Here is a 17,500-nt window from a genome sequence, read left to right on the forward strand (position 1 = left end):
GAGAGCTGACGGAAGCCGCCGGGTGGAAACGGATCGGAGTAGTCAGGTGTGTGCGTGATTCACGTGTTCATAACTGAAGCTCGTTCATAAATACACTTTGTCTGCGGTCAGCTGGGTATTATGGGATGTTTCGGTCGTTGGTGAGGTTACCCTGAAAGGCTGTTTGGTCCCAAACAACAGCAGAAGGAGTTCAGGAGTCACTGAGGGTCTGAGGGGAGTGATGAACGTCAGGATGAAGGTCAGGATGAAGAGGAGCAAACAGAAAGAAAGAGTGTGACAGCAGAGCTCCGACGTACGAGGAAACAATAGTGACAGACAGGCTGTAGGCATGAAATCCTTCATCTGTTTGTGTGTTTTCATCATGAATCTACTTGAGTCAGTGCAGACTTTGAAAACCTTTATTGACACTGAGGAGGTGCAGTTTGTGGAGCTGTGGACTCGTTGTTGTTTACTCTGCCCTCACTGATAGAAATCACTCAGAGGCCTCTTTAAAACACGAGCCCGATCAGAGGCTGTTAACTAGACAGGACGAGCCAGGTGTTCCTAATAAAGTGTGTGTGTTCACCACAAGGTGTCACAGGTGCAGGTGAGGTCATGAGGGGTCATCGGGCTGGACGAGCCTGGAGGAAGAGGAGGAAGAGGAGGCAGAAAGGAGGAAGAGTGGTCCAGTCAGGTACAAACGGTTTACTTTCAGCACAGACACTTCCTGCTCTGGTCTCTGCCATCACCTGTCTGTCTCTCTGTGTCCTCTGTCTCTCTGTGTCCTCTCTTTCTGTGTTCTCTCTCTCTGTATCCTCTGTCTCTCTGTGTCCTCTCTCTCTGTGTCCTCTGTCTCTGTGTCCTCTGTCTCTCTGTGTCCTCTCTCTCTGTGTCCTCTGTCTCTGTGTCCTCTCTCTCTGTGTCCTCTGTCTCTCTGTGTCCTCTGTCTCTCTGTGTCCTCTCTCTCTCTGTCCTCTCTCTCTGTGTCCTCTGTCTCTCTGTGTTCTCTGTCTCTGTGTCCTCTGTCTCTTCTGTTTATGTGTCCTCTGTCTCTGTGTCCTCTGTCTCTCTGTGTCCTCTGTCTCTCTGTGTCCTCTCTCTCTGTGTCCTCTGTCGCTCTGTGTCCTCTGTCTCTGTGTCTTCTGTCTCTGTGTCCTCTCTCTCTGTGTTCTCTCTCTCTGTGTCCTCTGTCTCACTGTGTCCTCTGTCGCTCTGCGTCCTCTGTTGCTCTGTGTCCTCTGTCTCTGTCCTCTGTCCCTCTGTGTTCTCTCTCTGTGTCCTCTCTCTCTCTGTGTCCTCTCTCTCTCTCTCTGTGTCCTCTCTCTCTGCCTCTCTCTCACTGCATCCTCTGTCGCTCTGTGTCCTCTGTCTCACTGTGTCTTCTGTCTCTGTGTCCTCTCTCTCTGTGTCCTCTGTCTCTCTGTGTCCTCTCTCTCACTGTGTCCTCTGTCTCTGTGTCTTCTGTTTATGTGTCCTCTGTCTCTGTGTCTTCTGTCTCTGTGTCCTCTCTGTGTCCTCTGTCTCTGTGTCCTCTCTCTCTGTGTCCTCTGTCTCTGTGTCCTCTGTCTCTCTGTGTTCTCTGTCTCTGTGTCCTCTGTCTCTCTGTGTCCTCTGTCTCTGTGTCTTCTGTTTATGTGTCCTCTGTCTCTGTGTCCTCTGTCTCACTGCGTCCTCTGTCGCTCTGTGTCCTCTGTCTCACTGTGTCCTCTGTCTCTGTGTCTTCTGTTTATGTGTCCTCTGTCTCTGTGTCTTCTGTCTCTGTGTCCTCTCTCTCTGTGTCCTCTCTCTGTGTCCTCTCTCTCTGTGTCCTCTGTCTCACTGCGTCCTCTGTCACTCTGTGTCCTCTGTCGCTCTGTGTCCTCTGTCTCACTGTGTCCTCTGTCTCTGTGTCTTCTGTCTCTGTGTCCTCTCTCTCTGTGTCCTCTGTCTCTCTGTGTCCTCTCTCTGTGTCCTCTGTCTCTCTGTGTCCTCTGTCTCTGCGTCCTCTGTCTCACTGCATCCTCTGTTGCTCTGTGTCCTCTGTCTCACTGTGTCCTCTGTCTCTGTGTCCTCTGTCCCTCTGTGTTCTCTCTCTGTGTCCTCTCTCTCTCTGTCCTCTCTCTCTGTGTCCTCTGTCTCTCTGTGTCCTCTCTCTGTGTCCTCTCTCTGTGTCCTCAGTCTCTCTGTGTCACCAGCTGCAGTACGTGAGGCTGATGAAGTTTCTTCATCGACGAGGGTTCACCTCAGAGCTGTTGCGGCCCGCCCTCTTCACAGGTACGACTCTACCTGTCCACAGTCTGCCAGCACACTCTGTGCAGTGATCTGACTGAATGTGTGTGTGTGTGTGTGTGTGTGTGTGCGTGTGTGTGTGTGTGTGTGTGTGTGTGTGTGTGTGTGTGTGTGTGTGTGTGTGTCTCCTCTCACATGCAGACACAGGCAGAGGACTGCAGGCTCTCAAGACCATAAAGGTAAGTCAGCTGACAGGCTTCAGCACAGCTCTCAGCTGGTCTCACTGCAGGTTCTCTACCTGTCAACAGAGCCCCTGACACACCTGTCTGATGGGGTGTGTGTGTGTGTGTGTGTGTGTGTGTGTGTGTGTGTGTGTGTGTGTGTGTGTATATCTATCTGTAACTACTGCCTCTGTCTTTGTCCGTCTCTGTCGTCTTTCAGCCCGGCCAGCTGCTCATTTCTCTGCCTGAGTCTTGTCTCCTCACAACCTCGACTGTCCTGAACAGCTACCTGGGACATTATGTCAAGAGGTAGGCGCGCACACACACACACACGCACACACACACACACACACACACACATGAACGACTGAAATATTCCAAGTATCAGAACATGAATTAATCTGCTTCTCAGTGGATCAATACAAACACCAGCCCTGAGGGGTGCTGGTTGGACAGGTGTAGTTCTTACAGGTGTAGTCTGTGTTTGTCGTACTGAGCTGTTACAGTGAAAGAGGAAGACAAACGCAGTAATGGACGTGCACACAGACACAAAGTGGACACAACGAAGGTCAAACTGCCTTGTCTTGTCTCCCCAGCTGGAAGCCCCGGCTCTCTCCCCTGCTGGCGCTCTGTGTCTTCCTGGTGTGCGAGCGGCACAGAGGAGAGGCCTCTGATTGGTTCCCGTACATCGACACGCTGCCCACCACTTACACCTGCCCCGCCTACTTCACAGACGACGTCATGGCTGTCCTGCCTGCCTGTCTGCAGAGACGGGCGTCAGAGCAGAGGGACGCGGTGCGAGAACTGCACGGCCTCAATCAGGACTTCTTCAGGTGAGTGTGACTCAGAGGACAATGAAGGACTTCTTCAGGTGAGTGTGACTCAGACTCACCTGAAGAAGTCCTTCAGCGTCCTCTGACTCACCTGAAGCAGGTTGATCAGCTGAGTTTGAGGTGCGTTGGGATCAGAGCGTGAACTTCCTTCATGTCAGTATTCAAGTATAAACCTGTTGCTTCAAATCTGAATCCAAGTAAGGACACACAGTGAACAGGACGAGTGTCCTCAGCCGTCGTCCTCATGTGGACAGTGTCCATCACATCCAAAGACATTTGTTCTTGACGCAGATCCCTGCAGCCAATCCTGAGTCAGCCTGTGGAGGAGGTGTTGTCATATGAGGCATTGAGGTACACACACACACACACACACACATATTTCAGTCAAACACATTTGCACGAGTGTCGGATTGTTTTTGTCTCTTTCTTCTGATTGGGCGTTGTGATTTATGCCAATCAACGTTCACCTGCTCCTCCAGGTGGGCCTGGTGCAGTGTCAACACACGCTCTGTCTTCATGTCCCACCCGTCCAACAGCTTCCTGTGTGGACAGGATGTTTATGCTTTGGCTCCCTTTCTGGACCTGCTCAACCACCGTCCTGACGTGCAGGTAAACTGTGGAGAAGACGAACACACCTGTGACCTGGAGACATCGTTTGTCTGAGTCTGTGTGTCCTTCATATGCACAACATGTGGCCTTAAAGCAGCTTTAACTGGTCTCTGTCCCCACAGGTATCACGCAGACTCACTGGATTTCTGTGTGTCTATCCTCGCTAAACGCTTGCAGCTGCTGTTGACGTTTTCCAGGCTGAGTTTGGTGCTGAGCAGCTCGTCAGTCTGGGCCGTTGGAAAGATGGTGATGAGGCGGGAAGGAGTTTACTACATCTCACCAGACGTGTGTTTGTGTCCAGGTCAAAGCAGGTTTCAACCATGTGACAGGATGCTATGAAGTCGGCAGCGTCTCGGGGACGCCGAGCCACCAGCAGGCCTTCATCCACTACGGCTCCCACGACAGCCAGCGCCTGCTGCTGGAGTACGGCTTCGTCGCCCCCTCCAACCCCCACAGCGTGGTCTACGTGGATCCAGGTGAGCTGCAGCAGGAAACAGAAGCTCATCAGCAGCTTGATCATTGAACAGATTCATGTCTGTGTTTGTCCGTTCAGGCTGTAAAACCGACCAATCGTGTCTTCAGAGTGGGATGAAGAGTGAATGCAGCTGGAGCGTGTGCACATAAAGACATATTTAAATATATTTATACATATCTTTAGCTTGTTGTGACACTTCCTCTTGAACACTGTGTCTCTGTGTCTCGTGTGATTTGACCTTTGTTCTTGTGGTCCCTCAGATGTCCTGGCAGACGTCTTAAGAGGAGACAGGAGTTTGGACCAGAAGATGAAGTTCCTCAGAGACAACGACTTCCTCCAGTGAGACTCACTTCATGTCTTCTGTGTCTTTGTCTGTAAACCAGGAGGGACGTAAGGGGACAGTCCTGCATGTTGTCTGTGGTCTTCATTCTGAAGACATAAGTGTCTCTGAATACGTCCATCTTCTGTCCCCACTCAGTGATCTGAGTGTGTCCAGTGAAGGTCCCAGCTGGAGGCTGATGATGGCGCTCAGGCTGCTGTCGCTGCCACAGACACTGTAGTAAGACCACACACACGCGCACACACACACACACACACACACACACACACACACACACACACACACACACACACACACACGTGTCAACCTGTGTGTGTGTGTTTGTTTCCAGTCACCACTGGAGGGCGGTGTTGCTCGGTCAGGTGGTGTGTGAAGACAGAGAGGGGTGGAGCGTCCAGACGGCGAAGACTCTCTGTCAGAGACTGCTACAGGACACACACACAGCTCTGGATAAGGTGTGTGTAAGATCGCGCACACACACACACACTCCACGAGCCGTTTCCTCCTCCAGCTCATGACCTGATGTGTTTTGCTTCAGATCTCCCTCCTCCTCCTGCAGCGCGACCAGGCCGTCAGGGAGCAGCTCCACGTGGTCCAGTCGCTGCGGCAGGAGGAGAGGTGCATCCTGGGAAGCTGTCTTGAGGTACTGGAGGACACCCTGAGACAACCGGACCAACTGTTGTCATGCCAACCCCATGTTGACGTCTGATTGGTTACTGGCTGGCCTGGCGATGCCGGACAGTGTCACGTTCCTGCTGTGCTTTTTGGACAAAGACCGCAGGACGTCCTGAACCACAGCATCACAGGTGTGATTCCAGGCGTGCTCAAAGAGGCGCCGATTGCCACCGTGAACCGAGGCGAGTGAAGTCGAGAAATGGCGAGCTGAAACGACTGCAAGCGAACTGTCGACGTGACCTTCTGGACTAATGAGACAGAGCAGGTGTGTTGACGAGGACGGACAGATCAGTGCTGTTTCTCATGTTTTCCGATTACAGACAAAAAGTTACTCAATCACTTCCTGTTTGGAAGATTTATCAGCAAAGAGTTTCAGTCATTTTTCAGTTAAAGAGAATTTATTGAGTCAAATGAAGCTCAAAGACACAAAGTGGACAAAGACACACAGGCTGTATTATGGGATGTACACTCCATCAGGCAGGGAGACTCACAGGTGTCCATGTGAGTCTGTCTGTCTTTTCATTCATGTCTTAGTGTCTCGGTCAGAGCTGAACAACCGCCTTTGTCTTCTGATGACGCTGGACGGTCTCCATGGCAACTGTGGCTTCGTAGAGAGGGACGGCGTCCTCGGGCTGAGGTCTGCAGAGACAGATGGATTAACGGTGGTCTTCAGTCTATGAGCCGGGTCAGGTCTTAACATCAGATTTGGGCTAATTAATTATAATTAATAATCTAATTAAAACAGGAAACTCGTCTTTCACCTGAAAACCGTCTCAAATATCGTTAAATACATCTTTACATTATTTTATCATTAAATATTTAGATTATTTTATCTTTAAATACATCTTTACATTATTTTAGTGTTGTGGTTTTTGTTTTGTCTCACGCTGTTGAAATTAGAAATCCTTGTATAATAAGTGGAGGTTGACAGAGACATAAACAGAGGTAATGTCCAGTGATCGCTGTGGGAAACAGGGATTCTGTCACAAATCATCTGAAGTCACAGTGCGGACGTGATGAAAGCGCCTCTGAAAATCTGGAAAGCTTTGGTTTCGGTACCTTGAAAGTGCTTGAACTTTACTTAAAGCTGTGAGAACCTGTTGCACCAAAGAGATGAGAATAATACGATTTAGCCTCAGCTTCACACAAGGAGGCGTTTCCTCCCAGAAAGACTGAGGACAGATTGAATTTTCAGTCTGACGCCAGCGTGGACGAACAGGAAGTCTTTCCCCGCCACACGAGTTTGACCTACCTGAGAACTCCAGCTGACATCTTGTCCACAATGTCCTTCAGAATATCTGACACAGGCTGTTAAGGAGTGTGTGTATGTGTGTGTGTGTGCGCGCGCATGTGTGTGTGCGTGCGTGTGCGCGCATGTGTGTGTGCGTGCGTGTGTGTGTATGCATGTGTGAGTGTGTGCATGTGTGTGCATGTGTGTGCGCACGCATGTGTGTGCATGTGTGTGCGCACGCATGTGTGTGTGTGCGTGTGTGTGTGTGTGTGCATGTGTGTGTGTGTGTGTGCGCGCATGTGTGTGTGCGTGCGTGTGCGCGCATGTGTGTGTGCGTGTGTGTGTGCATGCGTGTGTGAGTGTGTGCATGTGTGTGCATGTGTGTGCGCACGCATGTTTGTGCATGTGTGTGCATGTGTGTGCGCACGCATGTGTGTGTGTGCGTGTGTGTGTGTGTGCGTGCATGTGTGTGTGTGTGTGTGTGTGCGCGCGCATATGTGTGTGTGTGTGTGTGCGCGCGCATGTGTGTGTGCGTGCATGTGCGCGCATGTGTGTGCATGCGTGTGTGAGTGTGTGCATGTGTGTGCGTGTGTGTGCGTGCGTGCGTGCGTGCGTGTGTGCGTGTGCGTCTTTTGGAGGACACACTGAGGACAGGATACGCAGGTATCGTCCCTGCTGCGCTGATGAAGCCGTCCAGACTTCGTGGTTGAGGAAAGTGACAGAGGCTGATTTTAAGAAGAGTGACCTGCAGTCTGGAGGGTCCAGCTGAGCAAAGACAGAAGACACAGCAGACAAGGAGTCCAGTGAGCTACAGACACATGACTGCAGCAGACTGAAGTACATTTTACACACTAATAGTACTTCTTAGTACTGGAGGATTCTAAGTATCTGAATACTTCATGCTGTTACTTCAGCCTGTCCGTCTGACACCGACTCACCTGCAGGTCTTTGTGGGACGTGACCCAGTGCCCCCCCACTCCCAGCACACTGATGAGGTCGTGTTTGTGCGGGAGGAGCTTCGCCTCCTCTGACTCCTCCTCCTCTCCTTGTAGACACACTACACACAAACACAGAGAAATGTTGGGGCGTGATGTGGAAGGTTTACGGCGCCGTTCAGGAGGCTGAGGGCACGCACGTGTCCGTCAGGCCCAAAGAGTGCGTTTACCTCCAGAGTCCACGATGATGTCCACTCCCAGCCCGCCCGTCTCCTCCAAAACCACCGGCAGCAGCTCTGACGGGCCGTTAAACACCGGGATGACTTTGGCTTCACACACACACACACACACACACACACACAGAAACGTGACCTCGAGTCCACCTGGATTATAATCCACTGAACACTGAAACACAGTTTGCAACTCACACCTGCACAAAGTGTCAGTGTTGATATTGTCCACATGGTGGCAGCAGCTTTCAGACAGACTCAGTCTGCGTTTACAGCTCCAATACTAGAATTAGAAACTATCTCACGGTCACATGACTCTAATGTTATCTGTGATTAACTGTAAATAATAATAATATATGACACAGTAACGACTGATGCGCTGCACACTGAACCGTACACAGAGCCTGAAACCTACAGCTCATTCTGATTGGACCAACAGCTGTTTGCTGCAGGTATGAGGAGAGCAGCAAGGAAGCGAGCAAGTCGACAGAAAAGGTCTCACCGACTAAAGGATCCTGAACGCCTGATATGACGGGGAGGAGAGAAAAAGACAGAAGAAGAAAAAAAGAGTGAAAGAAGCAGAAAATACACCTGAAAACATCTGAGAGACTCTTCATGGTGATCGGGTTAAAGTTCACATTACAGGACCTTAAAGATGCAGAGGACAGACGCCGTGGCGCCGGCCCGGACGTACCGACGCTGGGCCGAAGCTGCTCCAGGAAGGCGTGCTGTTGAGGCGAGTGTGACGTGGTCAGGACCTTCACTCCGTGGTAACAAGCTAACTGGATGCACATGAGGCCGAAAGGCTGAGGACGGAGAGGACACACATGGGAGACGGACACGTGAAAGGACAGCTACTTCCTGAGTGTGATTTGAGTGTGCGTGTGTCTTTACGTACGCCGGCTCCGTCCATGACCAGCAGCGTGTGTCCGGCCGCCATGCGAGCGTGTGTGTGTAGAGCGGTGTAAGCGCAGAGGCCGTCACGCAGCGCTCCGGCCACACACACCGAGCTGAGCTTCTCTGGCTTCTGGACTGCACACAGGAGACACGTTTACAGAGCTCACTCACACAGTTTCAGCTTCTGGCTCAGAGGGAGCAGACAGACGTCACAAAGTCACATGACCTCCCCTCCGTGAACTGCTTTCAAGTCATTTTCCAGCCGCATGAAAGGACGGCCTGTGCACTTACGAGGTTTTCACCCTGCCCTGCTTCTTCCTGTCTTTAGTTAGTTTCTGAAGTCTGCGAGGTGAAGATGAAAGTCCTTCAGAGAACCAGCGTCCTGCTGACAGTTTGACGGTTCAGAGGACTCGTGTGAGTGGACGTCACACAGACCGTGTGTGGAAGCGTTTTTAGATTTGAACTTTGAACAACGATTCACAGGAAGTCAAGAGAGGTGTGTGTGTGTGTGTGTGTGTGTGTGTGTGTGTGTGTGTGCTACCTAAATACTGTTCATCTACGTCAATGACATCACAGAGTCCAGAGCAGGGGGAGTCCAGAGGCAGGATACCTGCAGAGGGAGAGACGGTCTTCTCAGGTTGGACAGAGTGGGACATGTGATGAAGAAGAGGGACTCAGTGAACGCTGCTTTACACAGATCTCCAAATCAGGTGAAGAAAGGAGTCCTACCTCCAACCTCGTCCTCCGGCTGGAAGAAAGACACTTTGTCTCCCACTGCAGGAAGAAACAGGCACGTCTGTTAAACCGGTCCACGAAAACACTGTCGGCCAATCACACAAGTGCTTTTGTTTGTGTGTTTCGAACCTTGCAGGACGACGCCGGCCACCTCTCGGCCAACAGGAATCAAATCTCTCTGGATCCCAATGTCACCGAGCAACTGGAGAGACGAGCAGAGGAAGAGCGGAGGAGCCGTGAGGGATCAGTCAACAGTGATGGACCTGAACAGCTGACCTCAGGTCAGTTTGGTGACCTTCACTGGCAGGAGCTTCACAAACAGTTTTGTTTTGAATAAAGCTTTGTATAATTTCGTCATGCTCACGTCACCTGAGAGACATCTTTGAAGTACCTTGAGATCCAGAGGGCGGAGTCCACACGCTTTCACCTGCACTCGGACCAGGTGGCTGCCTAAAGCCTCCGGGAGACTCTGGAGCAAACGGACAGAGACAGACACACAGAGACAGACTGTCAGGCGTCGGCTATGGATGAACTGAAGCCTGGAGTCAGCTTTCAACCATTCAGCACTTCATCCAAGCCCTGTCATTCACATGACGCCGTGAATGCCACACGATTACACGCTGCTTCTACGCAGGAGGTGATGACTGACAGGCTTGAGTCAGACATCACCTGTGTCCACCTGCACAGACTCTCAGAGGACAGACTCACCGTTTCCTGGATGACGAACCTGGGCTCCGCATCAGCCGCTCGGCAGAATAAACCCTTCATGCTGTTCAGCCTTTAATTTAGACAAAGATCAACTTCACTTCAGCCTGAAATATTAAAACAAGCCGTTTCATGTATCCAGTGTTTTTTCTCCTGTAGAAGAAACGACTTCACTGAGGGTAAGACGACCAGCTTCAGTCAGCTGACCTCTTCTTCTCCGTTGTTAATATGTGAGCATTAGTTAATGTCGCCCTCTACTGGCTGACATGTTACACACATGCGCTCCAGCTGTGACTGGAGGCCTTGGATGCTGTTTCTCACTCTGCTCTTTGATTTATTTCCGCTGATGTTAATAATACTGAACATTATGAACATTATGAGCTGTGGCCCTCATCTCAGTGATAGACTCTGGGTTCTATGTATTCATGAGGCCCTCACAGTGTTTTGACCCCCTTATCCTCTGATTGAACGCGCTGAATGATGGATAACGCTGCAGGTTCGGCTTGCTCTTACTGAATATTATATACAAAATTTGATCTTTTATCTTTCTTTTTTTTTCTCGTCTTGTTTCATTTGTAGCTGCTCTTGTTTTAGTTGAATCATCCGCTTTAATTTTTAATTGCTTTATTTATTCCTAATGTGTTTCCGAGCTGAAATAAAGGTTGTGAATGAATTCATGGATTTCTCATGTTATTTAATGAAAAACCTAATATGCGCTCTGTTTTCTGTGTTTTTTTTTTTTTAATGTGTATTTTGATAGACATAAACGTTAGTCTTGTTTACATATTTGTTGTTTCTGGATGCACCTTCTTTTTAATTTTTTTTTTTTTTTTCTTAATAAACAGCAGGCGGCAGGAGCGAAACTAATCCTTTTACTCTCAGCGTCTCTCGTGTCCCTGTGATCCAGGCAAGCGAACGACGTGTAAGTTCTCGCGAGGTTGCGTCAGTGTCGTTATATGTACCATGACATCTCGCGATATGTCAGGAGCGTTACCCCATTTTCCAGCTGTCCCTCAGTCGGTCGGGATTTTGGAACCACAGGAGAATCGCCGGAAAGAGCTTTGGCGATAAAACAGCACATTCTGGGAGGAGATACCGCATTTTATGGTCACATAAATACGGAACGACCTACTTTATCCCGTATTTCACGATGGAAACTGAACTATGAGGTAAGGGCTGAGTGTAGTACGTGCAGTGTGAAAGAATGTCCCTCAGCGGGCTGACGTTAGCTTCTCACTGGTTAGCATGCTTGCTAGCTGCATTGATATGAACGTTAGCGCGGCTCGTTGGTCATTTTACCTCGATGTAACCTGCCAATGGCAGCTTCTAAGTGACGTTAAGCTGCCGAGGAGGTGTGTAATATTTGTCTGTGCAACAAGACCAGGGCGGCATGGAAGTGGAAGACGATGCAATCCAGCGGCGATTCCCTGATTGTCTACCCCAACGCGGGACTATCCCCGGTCGGCACTCTCCCGCTAGCCAGACTATCGAGCCCACCGACATATAACGGAGCTAGTTATCTTTTTTTATGTTAGTTTTTTGTTACGTACAAGTGTATTTGACATATAATTAGTGACATATTGTTTCAAATACACCTACAGTATGACCATTAGCCTATGAATTGACTTTGTCGTTACGTTTTAACAAGTGGTGGATAAATCCTCTTTCCGTTTCCGTTAACAACATTGCTAACTTGTACCGCAGAGCTAACGAAAACTCCGGACCATTCTATAACTCCCGACCATTTATGCGTGTAGATTCTATAACTCCCGACAATTTATGCGTGTAGAAAAGAGCGAACAACAACTCCGGACTAGCAAACCAGTCCTATTACTGGCCAAGAACGTCCTGTTACTGGCATTACTGCCGCTTCGACTGGCATACTCCGCCGTCGTTTTATCCAGTAGTGTTATTCTTACTGGAGTGGTGTTAAGAAATAATACGTGTGCCAATACATAATATATGCTATAAATGACACGAATACGTGAAATATAATCAGGGGGCAGTGTATATATATTATAATACGTGAAATATAATCCGGCGGGATAGATCGTCTAAACCACCTGGGGCTACGCGTCCGTGAGCGAACTCAGTTGGGAGTCTCCGTCTATCTACCTCCAGCGGCTCCTAACAGCTAGCCGCTGTGCTAATGTTAAATCACTGCATCTGCCCTGCCAGCCTTTGACCTGACGGTAACATTTACAGGTGTTATCTGTGGTTCACCTGAGCCTCGTTAAAGCAGGGTCGGTAGAGAAGAAGGTGAAGAATCGACAAAGTTGGTGTTCGTTAGTGCTCGGGCAGAAAGCGACTCTTAGGGTGGAGGTTTTCTCCGCAGCCGAGCGTTTGCTAACGTTAAAGCTGACGTTCTTCTCAGCTGACCGTCCAGCTGTCGGTCCAGCTGTCGGTCCAGTCACGACACAGAACCTCAGAGAACCCTGTTACCTCTCTGTTATCTGTGTAGAACTGAGCAATGTTTGTTGTTCCTGAAGAACCTCATCACAGGCGGGTCCAGTGAAATAATGCAGGAAGTGAGGGTGGACTGACTCATAGATCTTTCCAGAGAAGTGAGCATTATGGGATGTGTAAGTTCAGCGTTTTGACTGACCAGGCTTAACGAGCCCCATCAGGGAGAGCTGGTTCCCATGGCGACGTGGATGCTGACAGGTCCTCTTAAAGGTGGGAAGACAACAGATGAGACAGCGCATCTAGTGAGTTAAATATGGACGCCAATCACTCGATGATTCTTTGATCCAGGACCAGTATTTGTCCTTATCCCTGTTGGGTCTTATCCAAAGACTTTGGAGGACATTCGTCCTGAAGGACAAAGACACGTTGGCTTGCTTTGCTGGTTTTTAACAGCACCTCCTGTAGATCACACCCACAGACAGCAGCTGCTTTCTGTGAGATGGCCCAATGTGATGTAGCTTCCCTCCCGTTTGTCCTTATATCCTGCTAAGACTGGAAACTCTTCATTGATTGGTTGTTGCGGTTGTTTAATCAAGTAAAAAGGTCAGCTGTTCTGTACTTGGAGATCTCAGATGTGAGTATGTGCTGCTGTGGTTTTAAGCAGAATATTCTGGGTTTGTTTGAAGAGGACTCTGGACTTTCAGCTCTGATCCACGTGTCTGCAAAACAAAACGTCTGTGTGGAGGCTCGCCATCGTTTGCTGATCAGTGACCGTGTTTTTCGCTCTAACGCTGACTGAAAGAACAGAGTGAGTCATGATGGGTGTGTGTGGGCTGCCTTACTCTTATTTTGGATATGTGCAGGTGTGGACTAGCATGTTTCACCTGTTGTTTGTACCTCATCCTCTCTATGGGCCTCACAACCTCAAATCCACTGGGATCATATGAAGGCTTGTCCAGATGGACAGTTGTGTCCACCTGACTGTCACTTCTGATATGTTTCCAGCCAGCTTTGTTTAAATTGACTCTACAATGTGTGAGACAAATCCTGTACACCTGATTTTATTCGTACAGTTCAGTTAGAGGTACACATTTGTCATTGACGTATTCTGTCTCTGAGACCCTGCTTTGCTGAGAAATCTACATGACCTGTATGTTACCTGCAGTCCTTGTAGAAAGCTCAGAGGCTCACCTGTGAGAGTCCATCCAGTCAAGTTCAGGTTCAGGAGGCTGACGTTGTGGCCGCGCTTCAAACAAGCTATAAACCAGAGCTTCATAATACGATTTGTTCCAGAATATTCCAGGACTGCTTTCAACATTCAGCTATTTCAAAGGCCTCAAAGGCCAAAATTCATCATATTTTCCATCAGCAATGAAAAAGCAGTGAAACATTTTGAAACTAGGCTGACGGTCAAACCCACAAGGAACCCGGCGTCTCTCGCATGTAAACCCGGTCATACCGTCAGATCGATAGCCATCACGTGTCCTTAAAGCCTGTGGTGTCACGAGTGTAGCCTCAACGGAACAATCAGTCAACCTGTTTGTTCACACCAGAGCAAATGAGAAGGCAGTGCAGTCTTCTTACAGTATGCAGTTCATTCAGTTTTATTTAGCATCTTTTGGCTCTTCAGTGGTCGCGCTGCTTTTGGGTCTGTGACCCTCCATGACCGTTCAGTCCAGCAGCCTTTTACTTTGGTCCCTGAATCATGAATGGACAGTTTTACAACTGCAAACCTGTTCAAGGTTAAACACTAAGTCACATTTATGTTCTATTGATATTTTTCTAACACTATGACCAAGAAAACGACTCTATGACCCTGAAATGACTCCATGACCCTAAATTGTCTCAGAAAATGACTCCATGACCCTAAAATGTCCCAGTGCCGTGCCTCAGTTAAGCCTGCTCTGGTCTTGCTATCAGTTGTACAGAATGATAGTGCTCACATTAGCTAGCTGTGGAGGCTAAGAGCAGGAAGGGTGGGGTGATCCAGACCGTTGGAGCTGATGGAGGGTCTGCAGTAGTAATCCTGTGTGTGTGTGTGTGTGTGTGTGTGTCTGTGTGTCTGTGTGTCTGTGTGTCTGTGTCTGTGTCTGTGTGTGTCCTGACCTCTCAGGCCTCCCCTCTTGACATCAGTGTGATAAGAATGTGTTTCCAGAGAGAGACAGAGCGGAGGGTCACTGTCAGAGGTGTGTCGATGGAGGTGTGTTTAGTGTGTGAGTGAGAAAGAGGCGCACTGTGTGTGTGTGTCTGTGTGTGTGAGTCTGCAGTTTTTCATACCAACACGTCATTGTTTGAACATCCACACAAAGTGCAGTCAACAAACATACACATTCATCAGACATGGTGAGACCAGGATTAATCCCAGTCTGTCACCTTTACCTCAGCCTTTAAAATGTTCATCTTACACCACTTTAATATGCCATCCCTCCAGGAAATCTCTCATTTGATTCAGCTTTGACCCAGTGTGGTTTGAACTGGTTGCAGGATGGATAAACCTGATGAAAAGGTCAGGAGAGGGTGCTGTGGCTGTTTATTAATGGTAGAATATTAGCATTGCTCTTTGGTATCTCTGTAACAGCCTGTTGAGGGTTTTGTTTGGCATCAACAAGTTGTTTTTCCTCAGCTCAGGCTGAAAGTGTGCACAAATATTTGATCTTTGTCTCAGGCAGCATGTGTCCTGTGTGGTCAGTTTTCCCTCTGCGTCGTTAACAGTGTTATTCAGAAAGCAGTGTGTTCACAGAGGAAGAGGCTGAGTGTCCTGATGCTGAGTCTGTCAGGAGACACTCACAGTGGACCCAACAGTCATTCTGTCCATGTCCTTTCCAGGAATGTCCCACATTGAACGCAGCGTCAGGAGTGTGTTTGTGATTTCAATCGAGCCGCAGCATGCGTTAAACACTTGAGTCCTCAGATTCAGAGACAAATCACTGAGACAGAAGGAGACACGTCTGCTGGAGGGACACTGGGAACACCAACAACACAAACTGGAACACTACAACTGGTTTTTAAAGACACTGCACGACGTCCAGCGATGATATCTACTGTTATAAGAACGTTAGAGCGCGTTTTCATCACGTGTTCTGCAGTGACGTCCAGTGGACAGACCATCAGTGGGTGTCCCACATCCATTAATTGAGCATGAATTCATGGAAGAACAGAAAGGGGAAAGACGAAGGGGGTCAGAGGGACACGAGGGGGAGGGAAGAGAGTCTGAAGCCTAATCTGTTTCATGTTATGAAGCTGCCTGTGTGTGTGTGTGTGTGTGTGTGTGTGTGTGTGTGTGAGAGAGAGAGAGAGAGAGAGACAGAGACAGAAAGAGCTTAAACTGGCATCTGCCACAAGCCTTGATAACAGAGCAACAGTCCAGTTACGTCCCAGTGCTCTAATTATACAGAGTAATCCCACCAACACAGACGTGTACAGAGCAGAGACCCTCCAGAACAAAGTGATGATGAAGGAAACGCACAAACTCACATTTATGACGTCTCATTGAAGTTCAAATGCTGTTTGCTCCTGGACTCATCTGGTTGAAGACAGACTGTGTGACTGAAGCAGAGCCGTTGAGTCTGACCATCAAATCAAAGGAAGTGACGTAATGTTTGTGTGGATGAAAACCTGCGGATGCTCATTCTGCAGGGCAGACTGTGATTGATGCAGACACGTCATGTGATCACGTCATGCGACCTGCTGATTGTGTTGGTGAGGCTGGGGTCTTTCCTGCAGATACTTTGCTGTGGTCTCAGGTGCTGTGGTAAACAAAAGCCCCTTTGATTCAGAGGCAGCTTATTTGTTGGACAGAGTTTTGGCGTCCTGACACCTGGCTGGACTTTGGCAGCATGAGAAGTAAAAGAGTCTTGTTCCTGTTGCTGTAACTCTGCCTAAAGATGACACTGAGCTGTCTGCTGCAGGTCACCTCCACCGCCTTCAGTCCAGTCAGGAGCGCACGAGGAGGTGGATGAATGTGAGCTCCATGACGATGTAGAGCAGCGTGCGTTTGGGCTGACGTTTGTGTCGTCAGGTCACGTCTGCGCCTGCTGAGCCGACTCGTGGTGCGTTTGGAGTTTGAGCATCGTCTGAGAAAAACGAGAAACAGAAAGAAAAGAAAGAGCAAACGCTCCAGAATGTGATGAAGCGACAGAAAAGTTCAGCTCGGTCCACCAGCTGGTTGAATGTTCCCGTCTTTTGATGAGAAATCTGCTGTGGCCGTGAAAGAGTGTGTGTGTGTGTGTGTGTGTGTGTGTGTGTGTGTGTGTGTGTGTGTGTGTGTGTGTGTGTGTGTGTGTCATTATCATCAGAGTGGGAGGACAAAGTAACCAGTTTAACTAGGTCAGACGAACAAAGCCCACCCTACACACACACACACACACACACACACACACACACACACACACACAGCCCTCAATAGGACAACGTTGTGCTGAAGAAACGGTCTCAGTGAATGTGTCCAGCTCTGTTTCTGTAAAGAGACGTTACAGCTGATGTTTTGGTGGTTTGAGGACTAATTGTTGTATTTGTATTTGTTGTGTTAAAATAAATAAAACTGATGACCTCATGCCAAGACACACACACGCACGCACACACACACACACACACACCCTGACAAAGTCCTCGTCTGTCGCGCTGTGTCAGATTATTATTATGGGCTGTCTGCTGGCCACAGGGCTGCAGGGGAGGGAGGCAGGTCTGGCTCTGATTAACATACCTCTACCAGGCCAGAGGTATGACACACACACACACACACACACACACACACACACACACACACACACACATATATCACAGTATGTGCAGGGCCCAGTTTTGTTCCATATCGTTTAAAGATTTGTTCAGATTAACCTTGAATGTCGTGTGTTGAGCTTCTGAAATAATTTGTGACTAAATGTAAAAGTATTGATTGACGTCTTTGGAAATCATTTTTCATTTCTCTTGTTAATAACAAGTGAACTCTATTGAAAGTAAGTGAAGATCAGGACCTCAGAGTTTTCAGTTATTGCAGTTTAATCACTGAGTTCACAGTAAGT

General features: G+C 48.9%; 3 protein-coding genes across 17 annotated transcripts in view; 2 read left to right on the top strand and 1 right to left on the bottom strand.

Annotated features, from left to right (window-relative positions):
* The window catches only part of setd4 (SET domain containing 4), a 6,263-nt gene extending 68 nt beyond the window's left edge, over positions 1-6,195 (top strand). Inside the window, exons 1-13 of one of the 11 annotated variants that reach the window (XM_076742600.1) lie at positions 1-46; positions 572-673; positions 2,137-2,232; positions 2,389-2,426; positions 2,629-2,717; positions 3,005-3,241; positions 3,533-3,592; positions 3,721-3,850; positions 4,152-4,326; positions 4,586-4,664; positions 4,804-4,884; positions 4,997-5,120; positions 5,204-6,195. The exon at positions 1-46 is cut by the window's left edge and continues 68 nt beyond it. In XM_076742600.1, the coding sequence (XP_076598715.1) occupies positions 595-673; positions 2,137-2,232; positions 2,389-2,426; positions 2,629-2,717; positions 3,005-3,241; positions 3,533-3,592; positions 3,721-3,850; positions 4,152-4,326; positions 4,586-4,664; positions 4,804-4,884; positions 4,997-5,120; positions 5,204-5,374 (1,359 nt within the window). In that variant the 5' untranslated portion in view covers positions 1-46; positions 572-594 and the 3' untranslated portion in view covers positions 5,375-6,195. The other 10 variants (XM_076742605.1, XM_076742602.1, XM_076742604.1 and 7 more) reach the window with 10 other exon arrangements.
* cryzl1 (crystallin, zeta (quinone reductase)-like 1) lies at positions 5,842-10,305 on the bottom strand. Of its 2 annotated transcripts, XM_076742606.1 has the most exons (13): positions 10,077-10,305; positions 9,760-9,837; positions 9,498-9,570; positions 9,363-9,407; positions 9,175-9,243; positions 8,635-8,768; positions 8,431-8,542; positions 8,239-8,259; positions 7,737-7,835; positions 7,510-7,628; positions 7,231-7,336; positions 6,593-6,638; positions 5,842-5,979 (listed from the first exon to the last, which is right to left on the bottom strand). In XM_076742606.1, the coding sequence occupies exons 1-13, from the start codon at positions 10,134-10,136 to the stop codon at positions 5,883-5,885; spliced, it is 1,059 nt and encodes a 352-aa protein (XP_076598721.1). In that variant the 5' UTR covers positions 10,137-10,305; the 3' UTR covers positions 5,842-5,882. The 2 variants fall into 2 exon arrangements, with proteins under 2 accessions (XP_076598721.1, XP_076598722.1); XM_076742607.1 differs by lacking the exon at positions 8,239-8,259 and having other exon boundaries at positions 10,077-10,298.
* A 769-nt stretch (positions 10,306-11,074) lies between these two features.
* The window catches only part of itsn1 (intersectin 1 (SH3 domain protein)), a 38,693-nt gene continuing 32,267 nt past the window's right edge, over positions 11,075-17,500 (top strand). For all 4 annotated transcript variants that reach the window (XM_076742234.1, XM_076742231.1, XM_076742232.1 and 1 more), the window contains exon 1: positions 11,075-11,242. The gene's annotated coding sequence lies outside the window, so the exon portion shown is untranslated. The remainder of the gene's footprint in view (positions 11,243-17,500) is intronic.

The sequence above is a fragment of the Chaetodon auriga genome, chromosome 11 (assembly GCF_051107435.1).
Source record: "Chaetodon auriga isolate fChaAug3 chromosome 11, fChaAug3.hap1, whole genome shotgun sequence".
Classification (NCBI taxonomy): domain Eukaryota; kingdom Metazoa; phylum Chordata; class Actinopteri; order Chaetodontiformes; family Chaetodontidae; genus Chaetodon; species Chaetodon auriga.